A 13,987-nucleotide genomic window follows, 5' to 3' on the forward strand; every position below is an offset into this window, starting at 1 on the left:
AGGGAGGGAGTCATGGTGCCCTGGGAGCCCTCCGCGCCCCGGCAGTGCGGCGGCTGGACGCTGTGCGACTGCTGCTGCTGGCTGCTGCTGCCCGCCGCGCTGCTGCTGCTCGCCCGCCCCGACAAGCTGGCGGCCTTCCCTACCTCCCTGAGCGACTGCCAGACGCCCACCGGCTGGAACTGCTCCGGTGAGAGCGCCGGGGAGCCAGCGGGGCCGGGCGCGCGCGGCTGTGGCGTCGGGTAGAGCTGCGGGCTGCCCGAGTCCGGCGGGAGCTCCGAGCTGCGCCCGACGTGTCCCGGCCGCGTCCGGCCGCTGCGCGGGGGTCGGGGAGCCGAGAGCCGCTGGGCTCCTCCCGGGAACGGCGCGGAGCTGCGGACCGCGGCTCGTTCGGTCGCGGCTGCAGGAATCGGGACTTGTGTTCGCAGTGGTGCGAGGAAAGGGAGATAGGGGAAAAAGTGCGCGGGAAACGAGGGCTGATGGGGAGACCGAGGGGGAAACGGGCGAAGGAGCGGGGTACCGAGGGCAGAGAAGGACGGCAGGAAATCATCCGTCGCTCCCCGATGCTGACATCTTCCTCCGCTTTGCATTCGAGGTTACGATGACAGAGAAAACGATCTCTTTCTCTGCGACACCAACACCTGTAAATTCGATGGGGAGTGTTTGAGGATCGGAGACAGCGTGACTTGCGTCTGTCAGTTCAAGGTAAGGAGATTGATATTTCCTCCCCTAATTCGTTAATGAGAGCACGAGGCGCGGCGCTCCCGCTGTCACCTGTCACTCGGCGGCGCGGGGAAGTTGGAGGCGCAGCCTGGCAGCGTGCGGCGGGCAGCCGGGGAGCCAACTGGTGGCACGGGGACACGAGCTCTGCTGGGGAAGGCAGACGCTGCGGCTTCACGCGTCCCCTCGGTCCGCAGCTACCGCTGTGCGTTTCTGACTGTTCTTCTGCCCTTTGAAGGAGGAGTTGGAAATGAATTTAGGGAGGGCTCTGATACAGATCGCGGCTTATTGTATTCGGAGTTCTGATCTCGTTAAAGAAATGGATCTGTAATGTGCTTATGCAATGTTTTGAGGAAGGGCTGTGTGGTGACGGCGCTTCTGACCGTGTGTCTGCCCAGCTGATCGGATTAGGGAGAAATCCCTCTGTTCCAAACCTTTGCGTTAATGGAGCTGGAGCGGGCGCTGGTAGCTGCCCCCGCTCCTTCTCCCCGCAGCATCCCAGGCATCCTCAGGGTCGGGCAGCTTTCTTAGGAAGGATTCATGTGCTGGGCCGACCTGCAAGTAGCTGTGCTTTCCGCACTGACCTGAATAGAGCCCGGGCGTTCGAGGGGCTGTGCGTATCTCTGCCTGTGTGTTTCTGCCTGTATTCCCTGTCGTCTGTGGTGTTTTAACGTCAACTTGTGCAACTTGTGGTGCTGCTGGGAGCGCTTGCAGCCCGGCAGGCCAGTGACAGGGCTCGGAACGGTGTGTGCCCGCAGTGACTGATGCACTACTGGGCTCTGATAGGCTGTTTGCTTGGAAGCCCCGTGAGTACTGTGCTGTTCCTAGAGCTAAATCTATCTCTGGAGAAAAATCCCAGGCGATCAACTCCTGCCTTTACAGCAAAGGAATTCTCAGTAATAAGAGCACGGCAGGTGTTTGCTAAGGTGCTGTGGTTCCCTGCTCGCCGTGTGGCTTTCAATTCCATCTCTGATTTGCCTGCATCACAAACCGCGCGACGGAGCCTTGCTGTGAGCGGTGTGCCGAGGGACGTTGTGCTGCGGCTCAGTGTGTGCGGGGATTTCAGGGTTCTCTTTCGAAGAATGAGCTGTAACGCGGCGTGGCGCTGCCCGGTCCTGTTGCAGGGGCTGGTGTGCTGCTGCCTGGCCCTGCCCTCGGTCCTTCAGGGGACATGGGAACACATGGAAGGGAACTGGGTAATGGCTGTAGGGCCATATCTGTGAGATGCGCTGCTGGGCTCTGCGGGAGGGATGTGCCTACCCACGCAGCGGCAGGTGATGGGCAGGGAGCTGCGTGCCGGTGGGAGATGAGTCCCCGGGGAGGTGCCTGTGGCTGGATGAGGTGGGCAGAGCCCCAGGGTTGGGTGGAAAAGCCTTCTGGACACGTTCACAAGATCTTTCCCAGGGCGAGGGGTCCTTCGTCAGAACTCAATGCCCCATTTTGGTGACAGCTCACTGGGTGATAGTGAGCAAATCAATAGCAGATGCCTCATCACTATAATTACTTGTTATGTTTTCTCCAGAATTTGCCAGGGGCTTTCACTGCAGCTTGAGAAAACAGACAGGGACTGAAAGCTAATTCTGCCTCCTCACTGTCTGAAAGGCCTGGGCTGGCCAGCATGGGGCTTGGGGGGCTGCAGAGGCAAACTGGGACTGCTGCAGAGGGAAACTGCTGCAGCTTTGGTTTGGTTTGTTTCTTTGGTGCGTTGTTTTTTGTTTTTGTTTTTTTTGTGTGTGTGTGTGTGTGTTTATTTGTTTTTAGTTTTTCAATATTAGCTCCATTTGTTGGACATGATTGATAAAATTCATGTTATATTGTTTGAGAGGGCATACCCAGTCGGACTGATGTAGAAGGTGTAAGTGGGGCTCTTTCTCCATAGAGCAGCAGGCACATGCTGTGGCAAGGGTTCCTGTTGCTTGGCTCCCTCTTGCTCCTTCACAAAGCCATGCCCTGTTCCCTGTCTCCCCGTGGTAAGCTGTTCTGTGGGGCACAGTACCACATCTCGCTCTGCTCAGGGGACGTGCTGTCCCAGCCATGGGTCTGAGCATGGTGGCAGCCACTTCCCTCCTACCCTGCACAGCAAGCCCATCAGGGCTGTGGCTGGATGCACTGTACCTTAGTCTTCCAAAGCCATCAGCAGCCCGTCATCTCTTCCGCTCAGATCTTGTGAATGTGTCCAGAAGGCTTTTCCATCAAGGTTGCACCTCATGACCAAGACGGCAAATGTTAAGTGCTCGGTGTGTGGGGAGCGCTCCTTCTGTGCGTTGAGTCCCTTGCATCTTTCAGTAGTGGTGGAGCTGTAGCTCACCTGCCAGCTTGCTGCCTGCTATCTCACTTTTGGAATATAGTGTCGTGTTACGTGGCTCCTAACATAGCCAGTATTTGGGGAGTGAAGCCTGAGAGAAAGAGGAGGTCAAACATCCAACAGCACTACAAGGAGGAGGAGGTGCATGGGTTCACCGGTCTCTTCAGAAAGCAAACCATGTACTTCCAGCACTGATCCCAGCACTTGCAGGATTGTCTTGTCTCCAGCTGTGGTTGTGACTGCACAAGGCTGCTCATGCTGAGAATGTAGGTGACTTGGATGCACTTATTTCCCTTCTTTACAGGTATATTTTAAGAACCCACATATGAGAGAATCTGATGATATGGCACTGTGCTCCTGGGTTTATTGAGATTTGAAATGGATTTCACTGTGCGTTCCAACAGGCCTTTAGGGATGGAGAGTTGTGATCATGTCCAGAGCTTGATCTGTCGAGTCTTAAACCAATACCAAAAACATGTTGTTAGACTGAGGAAGCCATGCCAAGGAAGCCAAGTCAAGGTCTGATGTTCTCTATCGTGAGGAAGAAGCTTGCCAGCTACCTGAGCACTGATGCTGTGACCTTCCCTTCAGTGGTCTTGTTGTGACTTCCAGAATGGTTTCACTATGGCCTTTAGAGTCAGCCCAGCTCAGAGCAAGGCAGCACTTACCTGGAAGCTCTCACCTGTTGCACTCCCACCAGCAGCTCCCCACTTCTGCGTTCTCCATCCAAGCAGCAGCTGTATGGAATGAGTGATGGGAGAGATGGGCAGTGATCAAGAAATGCATGAGGGACCATTCCAGCTGGAGAAAGGAAAGGGTGGATCACCAGTTGTCATTGTGATGGGCCAGCTACTTCTGCTCTCCACAGCCAAATTTGAGTGAGTCAGGAGCCGCAGGAGAGATGGAAGAACCTCTGTGAAAAGAATGACACCTTCCCAGGGCCCTCTGTCTGGTGTCTCTCAGATACATTATAAATCTGCTGAGCTTTGGAAGTTCTGGCCCAGGTGCCAGAAGCAACCGGGACCCGTGGCTCAGGATTTCATTCCTGACATCTCACATTGCTAACGTAGGGCTGCTTGGCCTTTCAGATTTGAAGCTAAGTCCATGTAAAAGATCATCTTTGGCTCTGGGCAAAACCAGCAGAGTTCCCACTGTGTTTCTTGGGAGTAGGGTCCAGCATTGTTTCTGCGTGTATCAAAGTCTATTAAGATGCTTTGGGTTGGATTCTGCACCGATTGCTCTGCCAAGAAGTCCCATGGGTGTCAAGGAGAGAGGGTGTGTAAAAACAAGACTGACTCAGCTCTTCATGCTTTAAAAAATTTGCATGATTGTGTTAATTGTCCTGGTTAAGTATTCCAGATCACCCTCCAGCATTTGTTGTCGAGCTGCTGGATGAGGTTGGTGTTTTTAGCTTGCAACATTCCTCAGGTTTGGAGCACAACTGTGACAATAGCAGAAACACGTTTTAATGGGCTGTTGAAAATTTCTGCGTGGGTAGCACCTCATCAGGAGAGGAAGGGAAAGATTTTCACTGCTGCTATGCTGTCTGGCTCTGAAGGAAGAGGATGCTGCAGGTGGGACGCAGCTCTGAGATCTGAGAAAATACAACACATAGGGAAAATGTCATTTGTTTTAGCCCAATCAAAATGTCACTCTGACCAACTATGAATAATTCGTTGGCAGCTGCTGCTTGTGGAGGCCTGCAATGAATGCCATCTAAGCAACTGTTTGTGATGCTGGTTTCTGTAGTCGCTCACCTCGAGGCTTATTTGGTCTGTATGGCTCAGTTCTGTGCGTTAGGCTGTGAGCACACCTCAGCTGCTTTGTGGCATGAGGTAGCCAAATAGGGGGGTATGGCTTCTTTAATTTTCATTTGGATTTAAGCAGAGGTGAGCATTTGTAAATAATAATTGTGATCATTTCATTTGTTATAATTAAACAATGAGGCATACCAGGAGTACGGTAATCATGAGATAATCATATCCCTGGCGTAATTACCACGTACAGGGCACATCCAAGAATCTTTAAGCCTCAGAGTGTGATTATCTGATGATAACTGCACCCTGTAGGTTGCCCAATTTTCTCTACTAAATGGAATTATTTTTATTAAAACGAGCAGAAGAGGGCAAAGCTGCCCTGCAGCGGTGGAGGGGGAAGGCAGAAAGTGTAGGCAGCAGGGCAGGGCTCGTGGCTGGTAGGAGCACAGCTGTGGTGTGGGGACCTGGAGCCCCCAGCATCCTGGGTGCAGCATCTGGCCCACAGCAAAAGGGATGGATGCCTTTTGGTCCAAGATCTCTTGGAAATGATTGCCCTCTGTCCCATCAGTTCTCATTATGGCTAAGTGCTTAAATAGAGAGTTATGTGCACGCAGGCGGACGCTTCTCTGCATGCAAAGGACTGGCTCTGTAGCAGGGAGGAGGATGGCTGGCTGCAATTTGCCTGTTGCCGTCCAATAGAAGCGCACGAGCTGCTGCTGGGGAGCTGCTTTCCTTGCTGGGTGTTCCCTGCCTGGACGTGCTCATCTTCATGGGAAGGCAGTTCTGTGGGCATTTGCCCGGGGTTGTCTCATGATTCCCTCCCTTACTTCTTTTACACATCCCTCTTCTCTAGCGAAGGGCAGAGGCAGTGCCTCCCTCCTGCTGTTCTCCTGGTGGTTTCATGCTGGGGGGGGGGGGGGGGGGGGGGAACACGCGGGGGGGGGACGGGGACGACACACACAACCCTCGGACTGCTCCATTCCTTTGCACGGCTAACGCTGCCGTTCTGTGTCCTTGCAGTGCAACAATGACTACGTGCCCGTCTGTGGCTCCAACGGTGACACCTACCAGAATGAGTGCTACCTGAAGCAGGCTGCCTGCAAGCAACAGAGCGAGATACTGCTCGTCTCCGAAGGATCGTGTGCGACCGGTACGTAGCAGAGAGCTGCCTCTGCTGAGGGCTGGAGCCATGTGAATCCTTCCTTCGAGCTCATTGGGAGTTAATTCATTGCAGTCTTGATTGTGAGAAGATGCTGCTGCCGTCCTTAGCTTCAAAATAAGTTCAATTTGACAGCGCAATGCAGAAGTTGGTGATTCTTTTTTTTTTTGCCTGTATCTTGTGTTGCTGGTCAGTCAGTGTATGCTTATGGTGCAGTTCGACAAGTCATTGGGAGAGGATAACCATAGCAAGCAGATGCCAGATGAATGGATGGGCATCTGGCTCATAGCAACCCCCTCTGCAATCTGCAGAGAGTGGGACTGGAGCAGCACTGCCCCTAAGGCAACCTCTTCAGTTGTTCCTTGCGGGGCTGGGTTCCCAGCTGGTGTAGCTCAGCAGAGCTCTGGTGTCTGTAGTGAGCCACACCAACTCCCACCAGCTGAGGCTTTAACCCCACCACACTTGTATGGCGACTGCTGAATCTCGGCCTGAACCTCTGATTGATCACCTGAGGTGAGCCATGAGTCAGCCACGGGAGCACAGGTGAAGGCAATTCACCTGTGCTGCTGGAAAGAGAGGAGCCTGGCTCCACCTCTCCTAGACCCATTTAAGAGCTGACTGCCAGTTGGCAAGGATCTCTTCTGGAGATTCTCTCCACTGGAGTTTCCCATGTGAGCTCAGGGTAGGGTGAGGGTCTTTCTTTTCTGCTCTAGTATAATAACTACATAGCCAAGCTCTCAGATAAATTATAACATTTGTATTTTCATTGATTGTACAGTGCTTAACGAAAAGGTCTGTGCAATCACTTATTTTCCTGGGTTTGTTGGAAAACCTCTTTGAAGAGCACATGTGAAAACTAACTGGTGTTTGAGACTCCTGTGTTTAACTTTGAGCATCAAGAGCTATTTGTGTCTCTGCTTTCATGGAGCAGCAAGGAAAGCAAATGAGCAAAATCCATCAGAAAAACAGAGTTGCCTAAGTGCAAGGGTTCTTGATGTTTTTCTTCTGTGCTCAGTGTCTGTTAAAGCTGGGCAGTGAAGTTCACTTGAAAAGAATAGGAGTAAGGCTTTGTTCTTGAGAGAGCCTTTTAAACTTAAGGCAGACTTTTTTTTTCTCAGGTGAGGACAGAGGAGTTGATAAAAAGTACATCAGACAAACTTTGTGCAGTGCCATGATTTTTGTGTTTGATGCATCGGAGAGAAAAAGCTTTTTCCTGGAAATTTTGTTTTTCTCTGAAGCTGTTACCTGGCAATTTTGAATAGGGGTGGGAAAAAAAAAAAAGCAACAATGCTCATGCTCAATTTTTTTTTTCTCCTGTGAAATGGTATTAAGCGGGGCTCAGACTGACAAAGCTGACTGTGGCGCAGGATTCCTTTCACCCAGTAAATTCTCTCAGCACAGCAACTCTTTCTTTTCTTATTTGTTTGAAAACAAACAAAAAAAACAAGGCCTTACTTATTGGTTAAAGGGATTTGATCGAGTTTGAGTGCATTGCTTCATCTTTTCCTACTCTAGCTCACTACTGGCAGTGGGATGGTGCAGAGTGACACACAGGGCTGCCAGCCTCCACAGAGATCTGTGCCACTGGGGGCCCGGTGGAGGTGCAGGCTTCACAATGTAGGGATAGAAGGAAAGCATTAGATCCCTCCCTGCAAAGAGACAGAGAATACAGGGAAGCACTATCATTATCTGTTTACTTTTCCAAACCCCTTTGGCTTTTCTCCCACTTAAAATGACCAGTTTGCACTGCGAGACTGAGCCACTTTTATGACAGACTTATTGAAATGGAGCTAGCACATGCAAGCCAGTTCGCATCCGCCAGGCCCTACTGTCAGTAAACTTGACATAACAGTTCATGGGGTGACTGGATCCCCAAGCAGCCATCTCAAACTCTTTCTGTTCCTCTTGATGTTGATGAATGGATAAATGCTAAGAAGGGCATCCTTTCTCTCTGGGAGAATTCTGTAGCCCTTCCAAATGTGGGCTTGGTTAGAAAGCATCATGATGAAGTTCTGGGCTTGGAGATTGAGACATCGCACTTGGGTTTGCACTTGAGTTTGTGAATCTGGTTGTTCCGTCCTAAAAAAAACGGTGAGCATGAGTAAAATAAAGCACTTGGCTTTGAAACTCAGCAACAGCCTTGAGAGAAATGGCGTTTTAATTGTTTATCTGAAGAGCTTTGGATGAGAGTTTCAGTGGTTGACTCTAACTGGTTGTGATCTGCTGAGGTGTTCTGTACAGACGATGGCACGCATTTCCAGTCAGTCTGGGCTCAGATAGATGTGTTTAAAAGCCCTGTTTGATGCTGACTGTTTCCTAGTGGCCATGTGAAGCAACTCTGCACAACTGTTGGGAACAAAGCTCCTGGAGCTTCTTTATCAGTCTCAGTACAACAAAATGAGGCAGAGGCTTCTGAGAACATCACAGCACTCCAGGGCTTAAGTTATTTTAGTCTTATATAGAGACTATAAAGTAAGGGAGTTCAGACATGAGTAAGGCAGCTTGAGTGAACTGTGTTCAGATTAGATCTCTGTAATTTACCCAGGGATGACATCAAACATAAGATACGATGTAATGCATTTAACTGAACAGTCTTGCCTTACATGCTTACAGGACATACAGCAGCACATGAATATAAATTTCATTCTGTTCTCTTTTCAGATGCTGGCTCAGGATCTGGGGATGGAGGTAAGAGCCCTCTTCTGATATTGCTCTACGCTCGTTGTCTTTTGCAATTTCAGCTTCTAAGTGGATGTGCTTTGCAGTTTAGTTGTTACACTACATATTGTCTGTTGTTTGGCTTTTTTTCTGAAAAAGTGACATTTTGCATTTGAGTCAAGCTGCAGCCCGGTAATGACATGCTGTTTTCTAGGGAAATTCAGAAAGCTGTGTTCCTTCTAATAGGACTTGGAATTATTCATAGGTTATGCTAGGAGCTCTATCTCCATCTACTGTTACTGTTGCACTTGTTTGTTCTGTTCTTAGAGAGCTATTTCTTCCTGTTTTTAACACGTGAGCCAAACCCTTGGCTTCTCCTTGCTGGAGGATTCAAAGCAAATATTTTGTGGCAGTGGAGAGCATTCTTTTGAAGTTACGAAGCAATGTCATGGGAGAAGAATGGTGTGTTTTTATAAGAACAACAGCAGCAAAAGCAAACAGAGAAATGGAAATAGTCCAAACCCTTTGAAGCATTTGTAACCTACTGTAAAACAGCAGCAAACTTGCATTTAAACTGGAGGGTGAATTTGTGGGTTTTCTTTTTTTTTTTTTTTTTTTTATTTCTTAGATGAAGTGATTTACGGATTTGCTGGTTCACCACAGATCCTGGCACGTGTGACTAGTGCTTCTACATGGTGGCTTTGGGTAGAGCCCTACCTCAGGATAGGCAGTGTGCCCTCTGGGAGCTGCTGCTTCCTAGAGGCTGTGAAGCATGAGGGCTAGTTGGGGCAGCCAGTCCTGTGGTTATGCTTACTAGTACGCTAGAGTGCGCAGTGTGCAAGTAGTATTCTCACCTGTAAAGTGGTATTTGCAGGAGATCTAATTGTCACATACTGGACTCAAGTTTCACAGTTGAAAGTATTACCTCTCGTATTCAAAAACTTTGGCTGACTATTCCTGTCTTACTCTTGCGTCCTTCTATATTGTCTTTCTAACTGGACCAGTTAATTGAGATTCAAAGACTAAAAGAAATCTACACTTCAATTTATTCTTGAGATGGGGCCTTCAGGCACGTGGTTAATAAACCTATTTTCAAATGATGACTTTTGTGTGGCTTTTCTCAGATATGTACCAAAGAGAATGCGTAAGACTTCCAGTTTGTTTTGTAAGTGGTGTTGAGGCAGAATGGGGGAACAAACTTGGCCACTATGAAATCCGTACTTAGAAAGCATAGGATTTTAAAAGCAGGATTTCCAAACAATTTCATTTGAAGAGCTGAGGTTGACAGAAGACAAGCAGAAGAGGACTGTGGGGACGGACTAGGCAGATAGTTAAGGAAGCAAATTTGTGATGTAGACAGAGTCAAGTTGGTGTGTGTGTTTGAAGGTCTACAAAGCTGCCTTGTATTATACAAGATTTAGTAGGCAGCCACTGCTGTTCACAAAGTACAAAAGTATATTTATGTGCCCTAAGAAGCTAAATCCAGCCAAGTAAATATTGTCACTACATCATTCTTTACTACACACAGTCTTGTTGTAAAAGCTGTAATAAATTTTGGATGTCACTACAATAAGTCTTTTAAAATCCTCTCTTAACAGTCATGAGTGGAAAGTTGTTCTATGAGAAGTCTGAGATCTTAGTTTATTTGCTGGTTTTTGGGTTTTGTGTGTTTTTTTTTTTTTTTTTTTTTTTTTTTTAACTGAGAATTTCCCTTTCTGATGCATCTCCAAGCAGTCTTGGTTAACAGCCCTGGGGACTGTGGCGGGCATAGGAGAACAGCACATTCTACTGGGCGCAGGGGATCAGGAGGCTCTCAGTGAATGCCTTTTTGAACAAAATCCAGGCAAGTGACATCAGGGCTGGGATATCAAAGAGATCTCTTCCTTGGTGCAGGATCTGGGACAAGAGGATCTGTACTTGGTGTGTTAAGGAGAGCGTCTGGGTAGGGCTTGCTCTCATAGGTAGATGGACTTCCAGCTGAAGGCACTTCCAAGAGGTGATCTTTCAGTGTGAATTGTTCAGGACTTGCCTGAACATTTTTGTGTATCATTCACAAGCTGTGAGATGAATGGCCCAGCTTTCTGGTGGACTTGTATCTTGTGATTTGAATTATGTAGTCTGATAGCGTACACACGTAACGGGGAATTAACTCAAATTTGCCAGCTAGTATAGTCGTGTTTTCCAGTTCTTGGAGCATAGCAAGCTTTTTGCGTTGAGATGGCTTTCTCTGTAGCTGGTAACAGTTGAGGTCTCAATACTACCTCATCTCTATGAGTCTCTGTCATGTGAAATAATAATCGGTTGATTCAGAAATTACTGGAAAAGGAGTTGGTGCAATGGACAGATACACAACCACGCTATGTGGTCACAAAAACCTCATGTTCTCAGGAATCAGGCTAGAGCAGGGATGGTATAACCAGGGGGCGTGTTCTGCCAGCCAAGTTTCCTTCTGCTCATCCCCACATGAGTTTGCAGTGAGTTTGTCCCAGTTTAATATTTGGAATTTGGGGTTTTTGTCTTCCAAGCTTGCTGAGATTGGGGGGGGGGGGGTTCCACCAGCCTCCGGTGCTTTAACATCCTGGGGGCTTTCCAGAGGTGATTTAATACTCCGCCAGGCAGCAATAGCATATTCAGTACAGCGAAACAAAAGTCCCCTTGTTTGCAGAGCAGTGGGGGGATTTTAAGGTCATTAGCTTACTGAGCTATCAGCACGCACTCACTTTTGGGGATATCCAGGAAACATGTAAGAACAGTAGGTGTTCAAGTTTTGCACTGCAGAAGATGCTTTTTTCCTGTAAATGGGGGCTAAAAATGAAGAATCAAGAGTTGCTTCTTTGTTTTGATTGCAGAAGCTGGGAGTGTGGTGTGGAATAATTTAAAAACCCGTATCATAGAAGGAGGCTAATCAGTGGCAGAAAGAATGAATGTGAAGGAGTTTATACAGAGAGTAATTTAAAGAGATTCCATTCATTTTCATCCATGCTGTTCTCTAGACAGCATAGGATTTTTTTTTAGAACCCAATGATTCATGGTTTAGTCTTGAGCAGCTTCATAATGAATTCTTACTTGTTTCCTAGCTTCCTTCAAACAGCAACCAACTTGAGATGCAGTATTTTATTACTATCCTCAGCGAGCTAAGAGCATCTCTCCTTGGTTTCTGTTTTTTCTTTTTTTTTTTTTTTTTTTTTTTTTTGGCACTGAATTCCTTTCCCCCTTCCCACATGATGTGTTTCTAGTTCTGTCGGTGACTTTGCAGTCAGCCTGATGGACATACAGTGGGTGGTGATGGTGCTCGCTGCAGCTGTGGTCCCAGTACTGAAGAGTGCAGGCACTTCCATTGAGTTGGTTCCAGAGCCTGATTCAATTTCCACTTAAGTCTTACTTTAATGGGAATCGTATGGGGCCCATGGGTACGTGCATCTTAGCCAAGTTTGATTTTTTTTTTTTATGTTAATTCTTTATGATCGAGACTAAAGCAGAATGGAAAAAAAATATCATAATTCATCAATACAATTGTCACTATTTAATTTACAGCAGCAGCTAGAGGCACTAATTATAAGATTAGCGCTCCAGGGTGGTACACACTGGTGTTGTAAGGCACTTCCTCACCTTGAGGTAGAGGAAGGAATCCTCGAAGCAGAACATGAATGTGTGTGAGTTAGGCAGAGGCTGAGAGGAGCTGGCCTGGGGATAACAACTGCTGCTCACAGCCAAACCAGCGCCGTGTCCTTTGAACCATGCACAATCCATAAAGAATGGCAGATTGCACTGTTCTTATGGTTGTTCCTAATTTACCGCTTGTAGGCACACCTGAGAATCAGCAGCCTTTTGGGCCATCCTTTTTTTTTGCCTTTGTTGTTTTGTATGTGTATTTTGTGGATGAGAGCGGCTTCTTTGTTTGTTTGTTCTCTTCAGTTTATCCCTTAAATCTTAGCCAGAAAATTGAAGTCCTGTGGCTCTTTGTAGGTACCAACATGTTGATCTAATGATAGATTTGGAATTCTTATCTGCCTTTCCATTCAGCTTGGAGATATGTGAGTAAACACATGCACGTCATGAATCTGTGTGTAACAAGACATTTTGAAACCCAGTCAAAAGAGAGAAGAAAGGCTTAACGCTTAAAAGCCTGAGTTTTTTGTCTGAGGCAAGCTCTAACGCAATGCATGTGTGTTCTTGTACAACCAACAGCCTAACAGCTGCTTTGACCCAGTTGTATTTGCACTTGTCTCCATGCTGGTTTTGCTTGACTAGCTTGGATTCAGCAGCTCTGCTGCTTTTCCCCAGATTTCCCTCTCTGCTTTATTACAAGGCTGATTGATAGGCCGGGCTATGCAGAACACAATGGATATTGCTGTAAACAGCATCCTAGCAATAGTATTTGAGCCAAAATACTCCATAAAACCTGAAGTATATATTGGTTTGAATAAGGCGCTGTATTAAATGCAGTACTGATATCACGTTTGCAGACACAGTTTATGGGAAGATAGAGGGACTGCTCTGGTTTAAACTCCAAAAGAAGGGAAATTTGTGTTTTGAGCTATGTGAACTATTGGTTTGTTGTTGTTGTGGGTTGCTTTTGTTTTGTTTTGTTTTTTTTTGACTGCACGTAACAGATAATGCTCTTGTCTCTCTTGTGAGTTGGGAATATTGCTGAACCCCCATGCTATTACCATCTGCAATAAGGCTGTAGGAAAGCTTCTACTCTAATTTCATTCGGAAGATATGATTTAAAGCATCATCAGAAGGTACAGAAGCAACCATAAGCAGCATGCACTGACTGGGTAAATACCTCTGAAGGGAATGTTTAAATCTTAAATGATTGACCTGACTGTGGATGGTCAGATATATATCTCCTTTGTTAAACAGGTTTTTACCTTGTTAACCTCGACATGGCACCGAGCCCAAACCAATAAGCTCTTTGAAAGGCTGGGTTTATTAGCTCAAGCTATTTGTTGTCCTAATGTGATTACATGACTTTTAGTTCAGGGCTGGCACACATCTGACCTGTATAAGTGTTTAGCTTGGGAAAAGGCCATAATGTCTCTTCAAGGCCTTTAAAGAATTGGGAAAGCGTGGAGTTCCTCTGCTTTTCTTGGCTACGTGAGAAGCATTTGGGGTTTCCCAGGTGATGAACTTTCAGGTCCTTGCGGCTGGCATTTTGTGCTGAGCAGGATGCGGTAAATGTTTTAGAAGTCCTAGGAAGGTATGAAAACGATAGGAATATCCAGCATTTGGATTCTTGTCAAGCTCTCATTTGAGCTGAGCACTGAGCTAATCGACCCTGCCTGCCTGAGATGCTCAGCAAATCCCTGGAGCTCCTCTGGGCTTGAAGCTGTCCAGGCTTATGTATAAGTACCAGTTTGGAAGATATGTGTCTTGGATTTAGTTGCC

The 13,987-nt window shown here is 47.4% G+C and overlaps 1 protein-coding gene across 2 annotated transcripts in view; it reads left to right on the forward strand.

Annotated features, from left to right (window-relative positions):
• Positions 1–12: 12 nt before the first annotated feature.
• The window catches only part of TMEFF2 (transmembrane protein with EGF like and two follistatin like domains 2), a 108,402-nt gene continuing 94,427 nt past the window's right edge, over positions 13–13,987 (forward strand). For both annotated transcript variants that reach the window (XM_042874783.1, XM_042874785.1), the window contains exons 1-4: positions 13–187; positions 593–702; positions 5,800–5,929; positions 8,600–8,626. In XM_042874783.1, the coding sequence (XP_042730717.1) occupies positions 13–187; positions 593–702; positions 5,800–5,929; positions 8,600–8,626 (442 nt within the window). The remainder of the gene's footprint in view (positions 188–592; positions 703–5,799; positions 5,930–8,599; positions 8,627–13,987) is intronic.

The sequence above is a fragment of the Lagopus leucura genome, unplaced genomic scaffold, assembly GCF_019238085.1.
Source record: "Lagopus leucura isolate 7727_CA_CO unplaced genomic scaffold, USGS_WTPT01 Super-Scaffold_100012, whole genome shotgun sequence".
Taxonomy (NCBI): Eukaryota; Metazoa; Chordata; class Aves; order Galliformes; family Phasianidae; genus Lagopus; species Lagopus leucura.